This window comes from Ochotona princeps, chromosome 3, assembly GCF_030435755.1.
Source record: "Ochotona princeps isolate mOchPri1 chromosome 3, mOchPri1.hap1, whole genome shotgun sequence".
NCBI lineage: Eukaryota > Metazoa > Chordata > Mammalia > Lagomorpha > Ochotonidae > Ochotona > Ochotona princeps.
In genome coordinates, this window is record NC_080834.1 from 92,743,477 (window position 1) to 92,759,189 (window position 15,713).

The following is a 15,713-nucleotide window of genomic DNA, read 5'->3' on the forward strand; positions in this document are numbered from 1 at the left end:
AGGGCGTGCCCACAGGGACACGTGCAGGACCTTTCTGTCAGGACACCCCAAGAGGCCCCTAGGCATTCTTGTGTGTGTTTTATCTACACATGTCTCCAGGGAAAACCTCAAAACTCCCGACATTTCTAGAAAACAGTCTAAAAAACTGCTTCCAAGGCATCAGGGTCTATTTCAGGGACATTTGTTTGGAATGTAAATGACATCACAAATGCAATTTTCTTTGGTAGAGAGCTGGGATGTGTGTGTGTATAACTATGTACAGAACATGAAAACACGGGGTATACTGATCTGGCCTGACAAACTAATGCTGATAGCGAATCCCAATACACGGAAGAAATGAAACACAGCCAGGAACACAGGGCAGCCACCATGCTCTTTTGTCACAGTTGCTGGGAGGGATTGGGCTACAGGTGGCCGAGGGAAGCATGTGTCTATCCAGGATCCTGGACAGGAAGTTAGCCTGTAATCTTTCCACATAAAGCATGCCATTTGAATACCCGCTGGCTGTTTCCTGATCTTAATAGATCACTTCCTTGTTTTTGCATATTTTCCCTCCTTGGACCCTGGGATTTGTTTCACGGAAAATGTGCCTGCTTCATGGGGGAGCCCCCATGCAGGCTCACTCAGCCCCTGATCCTGTTATTTCAATCTGAATATTCCAGTAACAACCACTCCTTTCCTGTCCTGTACTTTACAAAGCAGTCACTCTCCCGCCTCAATATGTAGAACTTGATACTCAAAACAACCTAGGAGTCCAGTGTGGTACCAGCACCTCCATTTCATAGAAGGAACTGCCCTGCCCCAGAAAGGAAACTCACCCAAGGCCAGAGCTAGGATGTGGGGAAAACCTGGGCTAGAACCAAGTATCAAGGCCATTTCTCATTTCACTATGAGGTGCATCATTCCCAACAATGTGTGTGTGCTGCTCACTACTCCAGTTCGCAGTAGCAACTTCTGCTAGGATCTGGGCCAGAGGAATGGAGTGGCAGGTTTATAACACACCACATGAACCTTTTACAATCTCAACAACATAAAACCTGTTGGGCGGGTGTAGAGGGGACCTGGATGATTAAAAATTCTAAAAGTTTCCTTCGCTCCAATGCCAGGACCCAGACACCTTGCTGTACCTGTACCTCTCATTCAGACCTCAACAAAGTGGCTCTTCTAAGGAGGTGCAGTGGGTATGTGCCCGTGGCTTGGGTTTCAGGAGCACCAGGGTAAGTTGGCAAACGACAGCTAGGCCAGGTTTCACTGCAGGGGGAAGGCCTAGAGAACAGACAACAGGTCGGAAGGGAATTCCTGCTGGATTTGGAGACTTGTGGATGGTGCATGGGAGTCACTGGCAAGCCTTGAACTAGGATACAGAAGTGACAGCATACAGGTGCAGAACCCCCAGCCCCACCTGTCCCTCCCTCTTGGAACTCCTGTGGTCCAGGGACATCACTCTCTCGGTGTAGTTCAGCTGCCAGCTCCTGTAGGAAAGTGCCCAAAGGTGCTTAGAAAACGTCAGTGACTAATATACTTCCTACACGGAACATTCCTTACTGCCTCCTCCCACGTCACAGGGCCAGAGATGTCCTTCTTACTTGGCCTTTTCCATTGCAAAAGGCTTTTAATATTCATTAGTCCTCTATTAAAATGTCAATTCCCTGGAAAGGTCAGGGAGGAAGAGTCTGGGATGTATGCTACAGGCTAAGGAACAGTAACTGGAGGCAAACAATGGGGGACTTGACCTGTGGTCCAGAGAGCCCTGAGCTTCACACAGCCACAGAGTCCTGCACAAAGTCCATGCAATGAACGCTATCTTCTTCCATTAGAGAATCATGCTTCTTTTTTTGCACAATGTACATCTTTCACAAATTTTTGAAGACCCCTTATAAACTTGATTTAATTTTTTCACACCAAGACAAATATATCTTTTAGTTCTGCTTTCCACAAATTTTTGGAAGAACCCTTATAAACTGACCCATATTCCTAAGGCAGGGGAATTCACTGCTGTTGTGGGCTAAGGAGTTGGTTAGCACTTGTTAAGCTGAGCACTCAGGAAAAGGGCTTGTGGCTAAAAGCACCTGGTCTAATCAGACTCACTGGCATCCTATTGTTCTGTTTAAGGGCTTGGGGGAAAGAATATATAAGCAATAATAAAGAGGCTTCGGGGAGAGGGTTGAGAGAGACTTCCACCATCACTGGTCTCCTGTTGGTGCTTCATCCCCAGACCTTTGCCGTGTCCACGTTACTGGCTCAGCTGGCCGGCACACAGTGCATTTTTAAATGTTTACGTTATTTTATTTTATTTGAAAAGAACAGCGACACAGAGAGGAAAAAAAAACCCATTTGCTGAGTTCACTCCCCCAGAAAACCATAAAAATGTCTCAGGCTGGGCCAGGTCAAAACCAGGAGCCTGGAACTCCATCCAGGTCTCCTGTGTTGGTGGGAAGTTCTTGAGCCATTTTCTGCTGCTTTCCCAGTAGTATTAGCAGGGAGCTGGATAGGAAGCAAAGCAGTGAGGACTTGAACTGACACTGTTATGGGATGCCAGTGGCTGTGCAAACCTTAGCTTAGCCCCAGCTGCAGCCCAATCCACTCTGCCATGATGCCAGCCCCTGCTGGGGGTTTCCCACGGAGGGCAGTGTGACCCCTTGAAGAGATTGGGTGGGGGGGGGGGGGCGGAATTAACATTTGGATTCTAAGTGTGGATCCTGGGATCCACATGGAAGTCCTTTCCCGCGTCTGAGAGCCCAGTTGCGCCACCTGTAAAACAAAGGAAGCAGAAGGCAGGATCATTACAATTCTGTCTGGCTCTCAGAATAAGGAAGGTAGAAACTGTTGGTTGAATGGTGACCTCTGGAGCCATGACTGCTAACCAGGGAACAGAGGGGGCAGCTAAGAACCAACTGTCTTTGAGAAGGATCCAGGTTCAAGGGGTGATGGTGGTGGTGGTGGTGGTGGGTATCCTGGAGCGATGCCCACGCAGATGCATTTCTCAGTCACCAGCTCCCTCTTACTCTCAGACTTGTTGCAAATAGTGGTCGAGCTTCCTTACAAAGTAATGAAGCAATGAATTCCCAGGCTGAAGAATACTGAAGGGAAAAGAATACAGACTTACAGTCAGCAAACTTGAGTTCCAAGTGATCGCAGACAAGTCACAATCTCTGGACCCTCACATGGCCCTGAATTCAGTGATTGTCCCTGTAATAGGAGTTATCATGGCCTCCAAGTTTTGAGGTAAAGAAAGGGACATCTGATAGGGAACCCCGCTCTAGACTGGCGAAGGAAATGTCACCTCCACATCAGACCTTGGTGAGGATTCAGGCATAGCAGAGGCCACAGGTGAGCTGTGTCCCTGAAGCTCTAGACAATTTATAGCCATGTCCATGGGTTTCTTCTGTCATGTCCCACTAAGGGACAGAGGGGGCAGAATCACACATGGCCTTAACTTTGGCTTCTTAGAAAGTCTTGCTGTTGTCTAACCCAGCCCACCCATTTTATCACTCAGGACCCGGAGGCCAGAGAGGGGAAGTGACTTGTCTGGTTCATTCAGTGACAGCCTGGGCACCCCATAGTCTGAGTCCATAACTCCACTTTACAGGTCTCCGGACATACAACATTGCTTGAGTCTTCATTTGGTACAAATCTGAGAGTTCAGGCAATAACCAGTAGGATTCCAACTCTATCCAAAGCCAGTTCCAAATCCACCGTCCTTCTCCAAACCAGAACCACAAAACAAAGTCAGGCAAGTTCCAAGCAAAATCTTGGAAACCAAATCTAGCTCATTGAGAGCTGGGGAGCTGAATGAGTCCCCAGCTTCCCTCCTCACCAAAGCCGAGCACAGCCTTCTAACCCTGGCTCTTCCACTGGTATGGCGGCCTGGAGCTTCATCACACTTGTTCTCCTGGCATAAAATGGAGTTGCTCCTTTACTCCTTCTGTAACATCTCCTGAACACCTAAATGTGCTCAGGAAAATGTGGTGACTCAGAGATGTAGAAGACATACGGCTACCCTTGAAGAATTCAGCCAATCGGGAGGAATAAGGATGAGTAATATTGCACAATGCAGGAACTCTCCTGCCCTCAAACTAGACCTGTTCTTCTAGGGCCCAGTCCTCACCAGATCACATCTCAAGGGTGGCAGCTACGGGAGACCATGTTCCTCAGGAGACTCCCACCCACCCTCCAGTAGCATTCTCCCCAGGGAGGCAGACCCCTTCCCAATTGACCCTCCACATTGTGCAGTCACATTTTGGAGGGGGTGAGGGTGATGAAGAGGATCACAAAATATTTATCTTCAAAAATTTACCATGTATGAAATCTGTGTGTACGAAAGGGAAGGCAAACAAACAAAATTTCAACCATCAGCTTCTGCCAACTCAAACTTAAAAACCAGTTCATAAGCCATAAAAGCCAGTTGGCCTATGAGAAGGGCATTGGTTTAAAAAGTGTGCATTCCTGGATCTCTGTCCTTCCTGTTCACTTGGCAGGACATTAACAACAAAGGCCTCAGTTTGCTCATCTCTAGGTAGGAGACAGGGCCACAACATGGCTTAGAGTTGCATGATGGGACAGGACCGACTGATGCCAGTGTGCTTGATGTCTTTTTTTTTTTTTTAAGATTTATTCATTTGAAAGACAGAGTTGAGAGAGAGAGATAAAGAAAAGCGAGACAACGAAATCATCAATCTGCTGGCTTACTCTCCAAATGCCTGCAAAGGCTGGGGCTGGCCCAGGCCAAAGCTAGGAGCCAGGAGCTTCTTTGCAGGGCTCCTATGTAGGTGCAAGGACCCAAGCACATAAGCCATTTTCCACTGCTTTCCAGGCACATTGGCAGGAAACTGGATCGGAAGAGTAGAGCGGGTAGACCTTGAACAGGTACCCATATGGGGTGCCCACATGACAGGCAGTGGCAATTTGCTAAGCCGTAGCACCTACCTCTATCTTTCTCTTAAAATGTTGGCTTTCTTTGCTTTTAAACAGTTTCAGGTCCAAGCTACATCCGTGAAAATAAAAAGACAGGAAGTCAGGGAGAGGTGAGAGTGGGTCAATAAAAGGAGAGTGGAATTGCTTATTAAAGGGAAGGAGCAAGGTAGGTGAGGGGTGAAGAGGTGCAGCAAAGGAGGCTGTCAAAAGAGCCATTCACCATGAGGGTTATAAATAGGGACCCTGGCAGTGCCAGGAAACACACAGAGAGAGACAGAGACAGAGAGAAAAAGGAGTGCCAACTAAACGTCCAAACCAAAAATGGTGATTAATCAAAATGGGTCACTTCCCAGTCTGCAGTGGGAGCTCCATCCAGGAACACTGGGAGGTGGGGGATTAAGAACAGGGGTGACGGGCCCAGCGGCGTGGCCTAGCAGTTAAAGTCCTCACCTTGAACGCCCTGGGATCCCATATGGGCGCCGGTTCTAATCCCGGCAGCTCCGTTTCCCTTCCCATCCAGCTCCCTGCTTGTGGCCTGGGAAAGCAGTTGAGGATGGCCCAATGCATTGGGACCCTGCACCCGCGTGGGAGACCCAGAAGAGGTTCCTGGTTCCCGGCTTCGGATCGGGGCGCACCGGCCCGTTGCAGCTCACTTGGGGAGTGAATCATCGGACGGAAGATCTTCCTCTCTGTCTCTCCTCCTCTGTGTATATCTGGCTGTAATAAAAATGAATAAATCTTTAAAAAAAAAAAAAAAAGAACAGGGGTGAGTCCATAAGAACACAGAAAGCCCTGCTAATAAGAAAGCTGAGCCCATGTGTGGCCTTGTGCAAAAAGCCTGGTGCAGAGTGGACATAGTGCCCTGAGCCCCACAGGTCAGATCCCTGAGCAGTGTCCTTATGTCAGGCAGGGCTCCAGTCCCAATAGTGTACACACATTCCTTGCTCTGTCACACATCGCTTGCCAGCAGATGCCAGGTTGTACAGAGGAAAGGGTCCTGCTTGTTCTGTGGTCAGAGCCTGTTAGGGAAGAGGGCAAATCACTTCATAAAATTAGTGTGTTTCTGTGATCCTTGGGGACTGCCATAAGATGACCGGATCTCCAGTGCGGGACCAGGGTGGACTCTCTTCTCCCCAGCAGAATGCTCAGAAGCAGGTGTATTGCCTGCAGCAAGAACTGTGCTTACTTAGGATAAAAGAGCCTTTTCCAATGCTGTTGAAAAGCCATGGCTGTGAGGACTCCAGGGCTGTGAGGAAGCTGTTTTCTTTAGGGGGAGGCGTGTGTGTGTGTGTGTGTGTGTGTGTGTGTGTGTGCATGTGTGTAGGGGTTTTTGCTTATTTGTTTGTTTTGCACCAACTTGAAGGCTCTGTAACTCCACTGATTATTTCACACCACTCTATTCCTCCCCCCCCCACCCCCATAACACACACAGCCAATCGCAGCCTGGAACACAGGATGTGCATACAGAGGGGCCAACAGATGCCTCCTGTGCAGTGAATGACGTAGTGCCAGCCACAGAGGACTGCTCAGGGAGGAGGGAATGTGGCAAGTGTCTTGCTGCATTACAAGTGCCATCAGGTGACAGAAAGGAGTAACACGAGCCTGCAGAAGGCAAAGTTGTGTGGATGAGCGAATGTGGGGGACCATCTAATGGCTTAGCTGTGCTTTTCTCACTCCACTGTGGGGCCTCTGGGAACCAGGAGCAAATGCATTTGGTGGGATTTTGTTTTCATTCAGAGCATCTCTTCTTATCCCAGTGATATCACCCCCCTGGAAGACTGGGATGTAAGAAGAGGTGAATCACATTATCACCTTTGCATCTCTTCTAGAATTACATCAGTCAGAGCCTCAGGTGCCAGGAGGAGGAGTGGGGTGGGAGGGCCTTACCAGAGGGAAGGGAGCCGGTTCTTCTGTAGGGTATTTTCTTTCTCCTACTCCTCAACTCCCAAGCCTCTCCTGCTATTAATAAACTGTGGAAGAACAAAGCTCAGACTTTAAAGAGACAAATGCTATAGACTTATTGGTGGTTTGGGTTAAGAGTCATTTGTCTCAACTTTTCAACTGACCGCCATACCATCCCCCTTTAGCCACAGGCAAAGGCCAATCCTGGCATCCTCATTAGACATGTACATTGGGTAAGAATGACGACACAGGGACACAGGGCCCGGCACAATGGTTCTATTGGCTAATCCTTCCAAGCACTAGGATTCCATATAGGTGCTGGTTCATGTCCTGGCTGCTCCACATCCCATCCAGCTCTCTATTTGTGGCCTAGGAAAACAGTCGAGGATGGCCCAAAGCCATGGGACCCTGTACCCATGTGGGAGACTCGGAGGAAGCTCCTGGCTCCTGGCTTTGGATCAGCTCAGCTTCAGCCACTGTGGCTATCAGGTAGTGAACCAGTAGATGGGAGATTTTTCTGTCTTTCTCTGTAAATCTGCCTTTCCAATAAAAATAAAATAAATCTTTAAAAAAACAAAAGATGAATAAAGACACAAGGCCCCGAAGTCGTGCAGCCATGTTTTATGTCCTTCTGTTTTATGTCCTCAGCGGTCATGAAGGACAGAGGGCCTTGGCGATGTGTATCAATCAGTGAAAATGGAGCTCTAGTCACACATGACAGGGCTGACCCCACAGTGGGTCAGTGAGGGGTCAGTGAGCAGGAAAGGCAGACCACAGAGGTCATGGGATGGGCCAGGATTCGGAGGCTGACCTCTCTCCACCTCCCCCTGGGAGCTTTTAAATCTCATTATATGATGTGGACCTGAAGGAATCAGAGAGGGACAGGGCCTCTTAAGCAAGCCAAAACAGAACAGGTTCTAAGGCTTGCACATTGTCCTAAGTTCCTGGGAAGAGAGTGAATATTTAAAAACCATCTCCTATCCTCTCCAAGCCAATCTTCAACCACTCCCATTATTTAGGAAGAAAACCTCTCCCCACCCCCTCTGGACCCAGTGAATTCCACACTCCCCATGATCTCAGGGTCTGGCTGTTCAGCAGGTTATTTATGAAGAAAACAAAGTGGTCCCAGAACCCCAGTGAAGGCCAGGAGGGACCCCCCTTTCTGCAAAACAAGAAAAGAGGCCTGGTGGCGGAGTGGGGTTGGGGTGAAGCGGACAAAAGAGAAAAAATAATTTGCAGAAGGCACAGTTTGGGATGCCTCTTCTTGCAATTTCCAGCTGATCGGGTGTAGCCTAACTGGAGACATCTGCTTGGAGTTTACAACAGAAACAAACACAAAGAGAACATGAAAACTCCAAAATACACACACCCAAACCCAAGCTCGAAGAGCTCCCCTCTGCCCTGGCCTCCACACCGCCAGCCCCAGGGCGTCATGGCGGGCAGTGCCGGTGGAGAGAAGGGGAACAGGAAACCAGCTAGGCCCCTCACCAGCTGCACCTGCTCCCACTGCAGCTGCACCATCTTTATGCTCTCCTGGGGGCTGGGGAGCCACACAGCCCTGTGGAGGACTCCTTCCCTCCCCCCCCCCCATAAAGCTCCTTTTGCAAAGGCAGCAGTGACATTTTCAGACTCCATCTGAGTAACCCACAGGAGGTGGTAGATGGTAAAATCTCAGCGGACTCCACAGGCTCCAGAAACAGCCTCCAAGACGGGAAAACAGAACGCACACTGGCCTCCCCAAAAGTGAACTCAGAAAGACCAAAACCAAACAAAATCCACACTTAGCACACCTTCATAAGCTATCAAGCGTCCTGGAGCACACATTGGCCCAGGAAAGCCCCACGAGGCAGAGTCCCTTCCCAGCTGCTCTCTCAGCCCCACCACCCGACCCTACCTGCCCAGGACCACACACAGCCCCTCCCACCTCCAGACCACGCACCTGCAGCGGCCCTAGCGTCTGTCAGCTTACCTGCGCTATTTTCCTCTCTGTTCTCTCCCTGCTGGTGGGCAAACAAAAGCAGAACAGCGCTAACTCTTGAAAAATAACAAAATGTTTTATACACATTTCTGTATGTACAATTGCACAACCGTTTTTTACATTTGTGTGTCTTTTGCACAGCAAAAGGTATAGACATCAGCTCTGGGAACACAACTATGTACAAAACAAAACAAAAATAATAACATGTCAAAATACTTCACAACAGTGCAACAAATATTTTACACGACGGCACGGAGTGAGATCTTCTGAGCAGGAGGGAGGTGTATGTGTTTCTAAACTAAAGCTTTTTTTTAAAGATATTAGAGGTCTTTAACTGTAAACAAAATGCAACTTTCTTTCACCACCATCACCGCAACCCCAAATACAACAGTTATTTGAGGAATTTGGCAGGTTTTCAAGGTTCTCGGTCTGAGGTAAACAGCCCAACCAAAAAGAATGGAGGTGAACAGGCTCATTTGTAGACTCGGGAAGGAGAGTGCGGGACCTCCAGGCAAGGGGTCGGAGGAAGCTAACCCCTCCTTCTCCGGCCCAGCCATCCGCAAACAGGAAGTCAAGGCCAGGCACCTCGCGCCGCGCGGACGCCCTGGACGGGACCCCAGCGGGGCCTCCCTCCTTCTCTCTTCTCCCCGGCAAGATTTTCCCCAATCACAAGGCACCTGGTATCCCTTCGCGCAACCTGAGCCGCCACAAACCAAGCCAAGGAGTGGGGCGTGGCGCAGAGCTGGGATGGAGTGGGGAGGAGGGGGCGGTGGCGGCCGGGGCACCTGCTCACTCGGCACCCGGGCTCCCCCAGGCTTTCCCTTTCCTGGGTGTGGGACTCGGGGCTGACTCGGGAGACCCCCCGCGGGCGCGGCTGTCACTCAGCCCGAGCGGGGCTGCTCCGGGCTGGCACTGCCGGTGGAACCGGACGGGTCTGCGGCGGTGACCGAGGCGGCGTCCGGGCCCCCACCCTCAATGGAGCTCTCACTGCCAGTGCTCTCGCCCGACAGCAGGCGCGTCACTCGCAAGTCGGCTTGCAGCGTGCGCACGTCGTTGCCGAAGCTGAGCTCGCCCAGGTCGCTAATGAGCTGGGACAACTCGGTTTTGATGTCGGAAGTGCTTCCCAGCAGCAGGGGCGGCGGCTCGGCCCCAGGGCCTAGCGAGACCCCACCGCCCCCCGGCGCCTCCTCGCGATCGTTCTCCAAAGTGTCCACCAAGTCTCCGCACTCAAGGTGCATGGCCACCACCAGCGCCCCATGCGTCTCGGCCTCCTCTTCCCCTGCAGGGTGATCCACGTCCCCCTTTTCCTCCTCCTCCTCCTCCTCTTCCAGGCAGGCCTCGAGCTCCTCCTCCTCTTCCTCCTGCAGCTCCTGCTCCTGCTGCTCGCCGAGCAAGTCCTCGGTGATGGAGCCGAGCTTGGGCGCGCTGCGGCTGCGCTCCACCGGCGGCTTGTAGCAGCAGGGTCCGTGTAGAAGCAGCTTACGCAGCGGCACAAGCGGAATGGTGTGCGCGCCCACCAGCTCCTGCTGCTGGTGGCGCGCGTCGTCCCGCCGTTTGAGGCGTTTAAATTCTGCCAGAGCGTTGGCCGACGTCTGGTAGAGCAGCAGGGCCATGGCCTGCGCCTTCTCGGGCTTGGACACCAGCACGGCGTGGCAGCGCAGCATGACCGCCTTGTGCTTCAGCTCGTGCCGGTACACCCAGGCGAAGACCTTGGGAAGCCGAGCGTCCGCCACGCAGTAGGTAACGCGGTGCAGCAGGTAGAGGTGGCCCGGGCGGCGCAGCGCGCGCTCCTCAGCGTGCACCATGCGGATGCCCTGCGCACTCACAGTAAGCTTCATCTTGGTGCCCTGACGGCCCGCCTCACTCTTGCTCCAGATCTTGCCCACGGCTAAGTCGGTGCAGCCATCGCCGCGTGCCTGGATGGTGGTGGCATTGCCCAGATAGAGCACGGTGTAGGTCGGGTCCTCGCTGGTGATGTGCAGCTTCTTGCGCTTGGAGCGGAACATACTGCCCACCCGGCTGAGCGCGCCTTCCGGGCAGGCCCGAGCGAGCGAGCTGAGCGCAGAGTAGTGCAGGCTCACAGCGTAACCCTTGGGCTTGGACGCCTGCCGCGGCGGCGGCTCGGCCAGCAGCTCGAACTTGTGTTTTTTCCACGGCAGCATCTCCGGAGGGTGCCCCGGCGCAGCTGGGCGGCGGCGGCTGTGGAGCGCCGGGAGCGAGCCGCGCTGAGCCACCAGCCCCGGCCGGGCTCGACCCCCGCAAGACCAAAAAATACAAGTCTGCTGGGTGCCCCAGTAGTCGCAAGTTGTATTGGAGGAAGGGGGTCTTGGAAACCCCGCGGGAGGAGCGGGGAGATTATTTTTTAAAAATTATTTCCAACGTGCAAAATTAAAGAGGGGGGCCACACGCGCACCAAATTAACCCGGCCTGGGCAAGGACCAGGGCTGAGTCTCAGGCAAACAACAAAAAGAGAAACGGCAACGAGTGGAATCGAAAATGTCTTAGAAACAAGCTAGATAGATGCGCGTGAGCAAATCAACGGAGGGGGCTCCCAGTCAAAACGCCCGGGACGTGTGGGGCACTCCTTGGCAAACGGGAAAAGAGACCCTCCAACCCTCTCCGCGCACCTCCGGACCAGCACACAACCCCAGAGGCTGCGGCCAGAAGCTGCGGAAACTCTCCCGCGAGTGTGCCAGGAGCCGGAGCTCCCCACCCCCACGGGGTGCGGAACACCAGTGCCCTCAGCGGGGCTGGTCCTAGGTCCGCGGCGTGCCCGGAGCACAAGTCTGGCGGCGGAGCCCCGCGCAGCAGTCCGGCTGGGGCTCACCGCATCCTTGCTTCAGCCGATCACGGTCCGGGCTGGCTTAGTCGAAGCAGAGCTGGCCTCCGAGGGCGGGACACGCGCATGGCCGGCTCCAGGGGTCCGCTGCTACCTCATTCCTTCTCTCCCCAGCTGTCCTTGTTGGGCGGCTCGCCTTTGTAGCCGGCCCTCTCCGGTGCCGCGAGCGGTAGCCGGCTGCCCGCCTCACATCCTTGCCGTCCGGGAGGAAGATCTCGGGGTAAATATAGGCCGGCGCGAACCATTCGCCGCGCGGGGACAGGGGAGGAGCGGACTAGAGAAGAGGATCCGTTTCGGGCTCCGACGCCCGACGGGTCCCCGGTCTCTTAAAGGGACCCGGTTGCAGCCATTGGCCCAGGGAGGGGGGGAGACCTGTCCAATCCCGCGATTACATTCCAAATTGGCCAGCCTCTATTTTAAAGCGTGGAAATCACCAAGACGCAGCGCTACCCAACCGCAAAAGAAACTGGAACTCTGGCACTCCACCCCCAGGCTGAAATGCAACTCATGGAATAAATACAAGGCTGGATCGAAACTTCTGGGGGAGGTAGCAGAGGATGAGATGGTACGGTAGAAAAGGTTGGGAAAATAGTGGCACACTGCCCCTTCCCCTTGTGAGACAGCCCTCTTGACAATAACGGGGTGCTGTTGAGTATTATTTTGAGAATTTAATTCTGTGAAAGGAGATGGGTAAAGAAAACACCAAGGCTTACTTCCCACTATCTTGGAGACTGTGACTGACAGGGAAGAGCACAAACGAGACCTTGAAGGACAAGATGTTTGCAATGATCTGTACGGGTATGACAGACAATAAAACGAAGCGTCCAGCTCCTAAGTCCCCGAGATACCAGCTCTTGCTTGTTGACAGGCCCCAGAGGAGAGAGGAGAGGGGTTTTCTGAGGCACAATTTCTTGGTAATACTTGTGTGTGGTTTGGAGTTTAGTTTACTTTGGCAGGCTAGTCATTCAGTTTTATTATGCTATTGAAACGTTTTGAATGAGAATTCCCAATAAAACTTCAAACAGCCATGTTTTATTTGGGTGTCACATAATGCCTGATGATCTCCACTGGTAGTCACAGTTGCATTAATCATGCCTATTTATTTATTTATTTATTTATTTATTTATTCATTCATTCACTTATTTTCTGGGCCAATTGGATGATGTTTTTATCATCTGGCTTGACCCTTGGCCAAGCACTCATCGCTGGGCTCTTGAAAACACCTGCTTGCCTAGCCCGTCGGCCCGGTCACAGCAATAAGACTTCCAGCTGGGATGTGTGCTATATGGTGGGACAATCTTGCATCACACTGCCAGGCTGGTCCTGGAGTGGGCTGGTCCACTGAAAGTGGTTTAGAATATGCCTGAGACCCCGTGCCAAACAGATCCTCATTTCAGAACCATGACTGCTACTCGTGGAAATCCCCTAGCCCTTTTAACCTTCCTCTGAACTCTAGACTCATTTTCCTACAGTCATAGGTGAGTACCTTTTCTGAGTACCTCTGAGTACCAGGCCCTGGACTAGGAAGCTCCCAGCCCAGAGGATGGCAACTCCACCAACCCCAGGCTTCCACTGGATTGTTGGCTCTGTGAAAGTGCACCAGGTTCCCCAATGTGGGGTATAAATCAGTACCCTATATATGCTGGCCTAACAAATGAGACGTGTGGGTGAAAAGAATGATGAGCTAAGTGCTCAAAGATCCAAAGTACCATGCAAAGATGGAAAGAGAAGAGGTTTGCTAAAGACCAGACATGTCTTCGTTGAGGTGGTGACATTTTAGGGGAAAACAAGAAAGGATAGCAAAATAACAGACGCATGAAAATGCACGTCTACGCACTGATTATAATGGAGCCAAATGATTGTAACAGCTTCCTAACCGTTTTTTGAGGACCTGTATAGATCCATTTGTTTCTATAACAAATTAGCTGAGGTTGGGTGATATATGAAAAGGCAGTTTGAGTTTAGCTTGGATTTGAGGGAGCCTGAACATCCAAGATCGGGTGCCCCATCTAGCCAGGGTCTGGTGCAGGTTCTTGGTGGTGGGTCCCATCACAGTGGTGGGCCTGTGCAGGAGAGATGACACAGAAAGACAATAGGCCAGAGGGATCCAGGGGTCAAACTCAGCTTCTGTAACAACCCATTCTTGTGGGAAGGAACTACCCCCATCCCTTGTGAGGGTGGAGCCCCCTTACCTAATTACCGCATGCATTCGGTCCCACCCCTTAAAGGTTTCACCATCTCAACACCAATATACTTGGGACCCAGCTTCCAGCACATGAACCTTTGAGTGGCATTCAAATCACATCCAAGCTACAGCAGGGTCCCCCTGGTCCCCAAGGGAAGGAGCAGCCTTTTCACAGCAGACTGGAACCCCAGGGCAGTCCTTGGTAAAAGCTGGAATGCTTACCTCTCCTGCTACAAAATATTCACTCAATGGAAGTGTATCAGACTTGGTATGGCACTTGGTTAAGATGATATTAAGCCATGGCCACCAATGTGAATTCTGTCCACATTTCTGAAATAGCTTTCAGTGCCAAGGCACTACGCTGTGCTCCAAAGGCTAAAGCTTCTGGTGAAAATGTGCCAAATTAACCTTTACTGAGTGGCCTTTACTGATGCATAATCTCAAAGTCCAAGAAGTTCACGGTTTCTAAGTGGTTCACAGAGGTGCAAGGGTCAGGGAGGCTTTGAGAGGAGGAAGGGTTTGAGTGGTGGTGAGAACAGAGTGAAGGCTGAGCTCAGGGCTCACACTTCATGAAGTGGTGGGGCAAGCAGGGGACCTGGGTGGTAGGAAAGAGTATATCTGCCAGCCTGGCTCTTGAAGCAGCCACCAGAGTGTCAGTGTCAGACACAGATGTCCACAGAGCTGCCTTCTTGGTGAGGTTGTTTTCACAACAGCAAGGTGTTGGGCAAATGGACACCCTGGTATGTGAGTCATGCTCTGTGCCTGTGCTCCCACCCCAGCTGTCTTCCATGGTTGCCTAGAACAACCAGCTTCTGGGCAACCCCCTCACCTTGGGAGAAAGTGTGGGAGAACACTCGGAGCAACTGAAACTGTGCTTCCCCAGCCCTGACGGCGGGCGGGGGGGGGGGGGGGGGACGGACGGACGTGGTTGATGAGCTCACAGCTGGCTTCTGGGACCCAAGGCAGTTCCTGCTCAGGACATTTGCAAAGTGGGGCTGGGAAATGACTGTGCTTTTTAATGACACTACCCCATCTACTGGTAGCAAACAGAAGTGCCACCTGCTGGGACGGTTTCTCATCAAACCAGAGGAGCCCCTGGTTGAATTCAATCTATTGCCATTCACCTCTGGACGGAAAGGAGTCCTGGCCCCTAACTTGACGCCCCCGAGTCCACTTTTTTCTCTCGCACACGCTTGTGGGCTGACTTTATTCCACCTTAGGTCATGTATAATTCCCTCTCTACCTTCTCTTCCAACAGCCTACTGGATGGACGTTGACTTCAGAGATGAGAAATGGTGCATCTGGGATCATCTAAGTCTTTCAACAAATATTTCTTGAGTGCCTGATGTGGATGTAACACAGTTGCTGAGAGAGTCAAGATGACAGCAAATGGTTGACAAATAATAACTGATCAGGCAGTGAGAAGTCTCTGAATAAAAGAAAGCAATGTTGGGAGTAGAAGATAGTGGTTTAGAAAAGCATGGTCAAGAAATGGGTCTTACTGGACAAAGACCTGAATGAGATGGAGCCAGCCGTGCAAAGTGGAGGGCTTTAGCCCAACCTAGTCAGTACAGCAGTCCGTGTCATCACCCCAAGAAGACAGCCTAGCCACGTGTGAATACTGAGCCCTTGAAATGCAGCAGACCCAAGGGAGATGTGCTCCAAGTGTGAAATACACTCTGGATTCTGAAGACTCAGTGAAACAGAAAGACTGACATATCTCAATAAATTTAGGTTAACTAGACCCAGTGCTGTAGCCTAGCAGCTAAAATCCTTGCCTTGCATGTTCTGGATTCCCATATGAGCGCCGGTTCGTGTCCCTTTGGCCTTGCTTCCGATCCAACTCTTTGTTTGTTGCCTGGGAAAGCAGTGGAGGACGGCCCAAAGCCTTGGGA

At 51.6% G+C, this 15,713-nt stretch overlaps 1 protein-coding gene across 1 annotated transcript; it reads right to left on the minus strand.

Annotated features, from left to right (window-relative positions):
• Positions 1-8,851: 8,851 nt before the first annotated feature.
• FAM43A (family with sequence similarity 43 member A) lies at positions 8,852-11,943 on the minus strand. Its single transcript, XM_004578243.2, has one exon. The coding sequence runs from the start codon at positions 10,954-10,956 to the stop codon at positions 9,676-9,678; it is 1,281 nt and encodes a 426-aa protein (XP_004578300.2). The 5' UTR covers positions 10,957-11,943; the 3' UTR covers positions 8,852-9,675.
• Between the last annotated feature and the right edge of the window lie 3,770 nt (positions 11,944-15,713).

Excerpts from the sequence above, each read along its gene's own strand:
- FAM43A (XM_004578243.2), bottom strand. The coding sequence starts at position 10,956 with ATGCTGCCGTGGAAAAAACACAAGTTCGAGCTGCTGGCCGAGCCGCCG.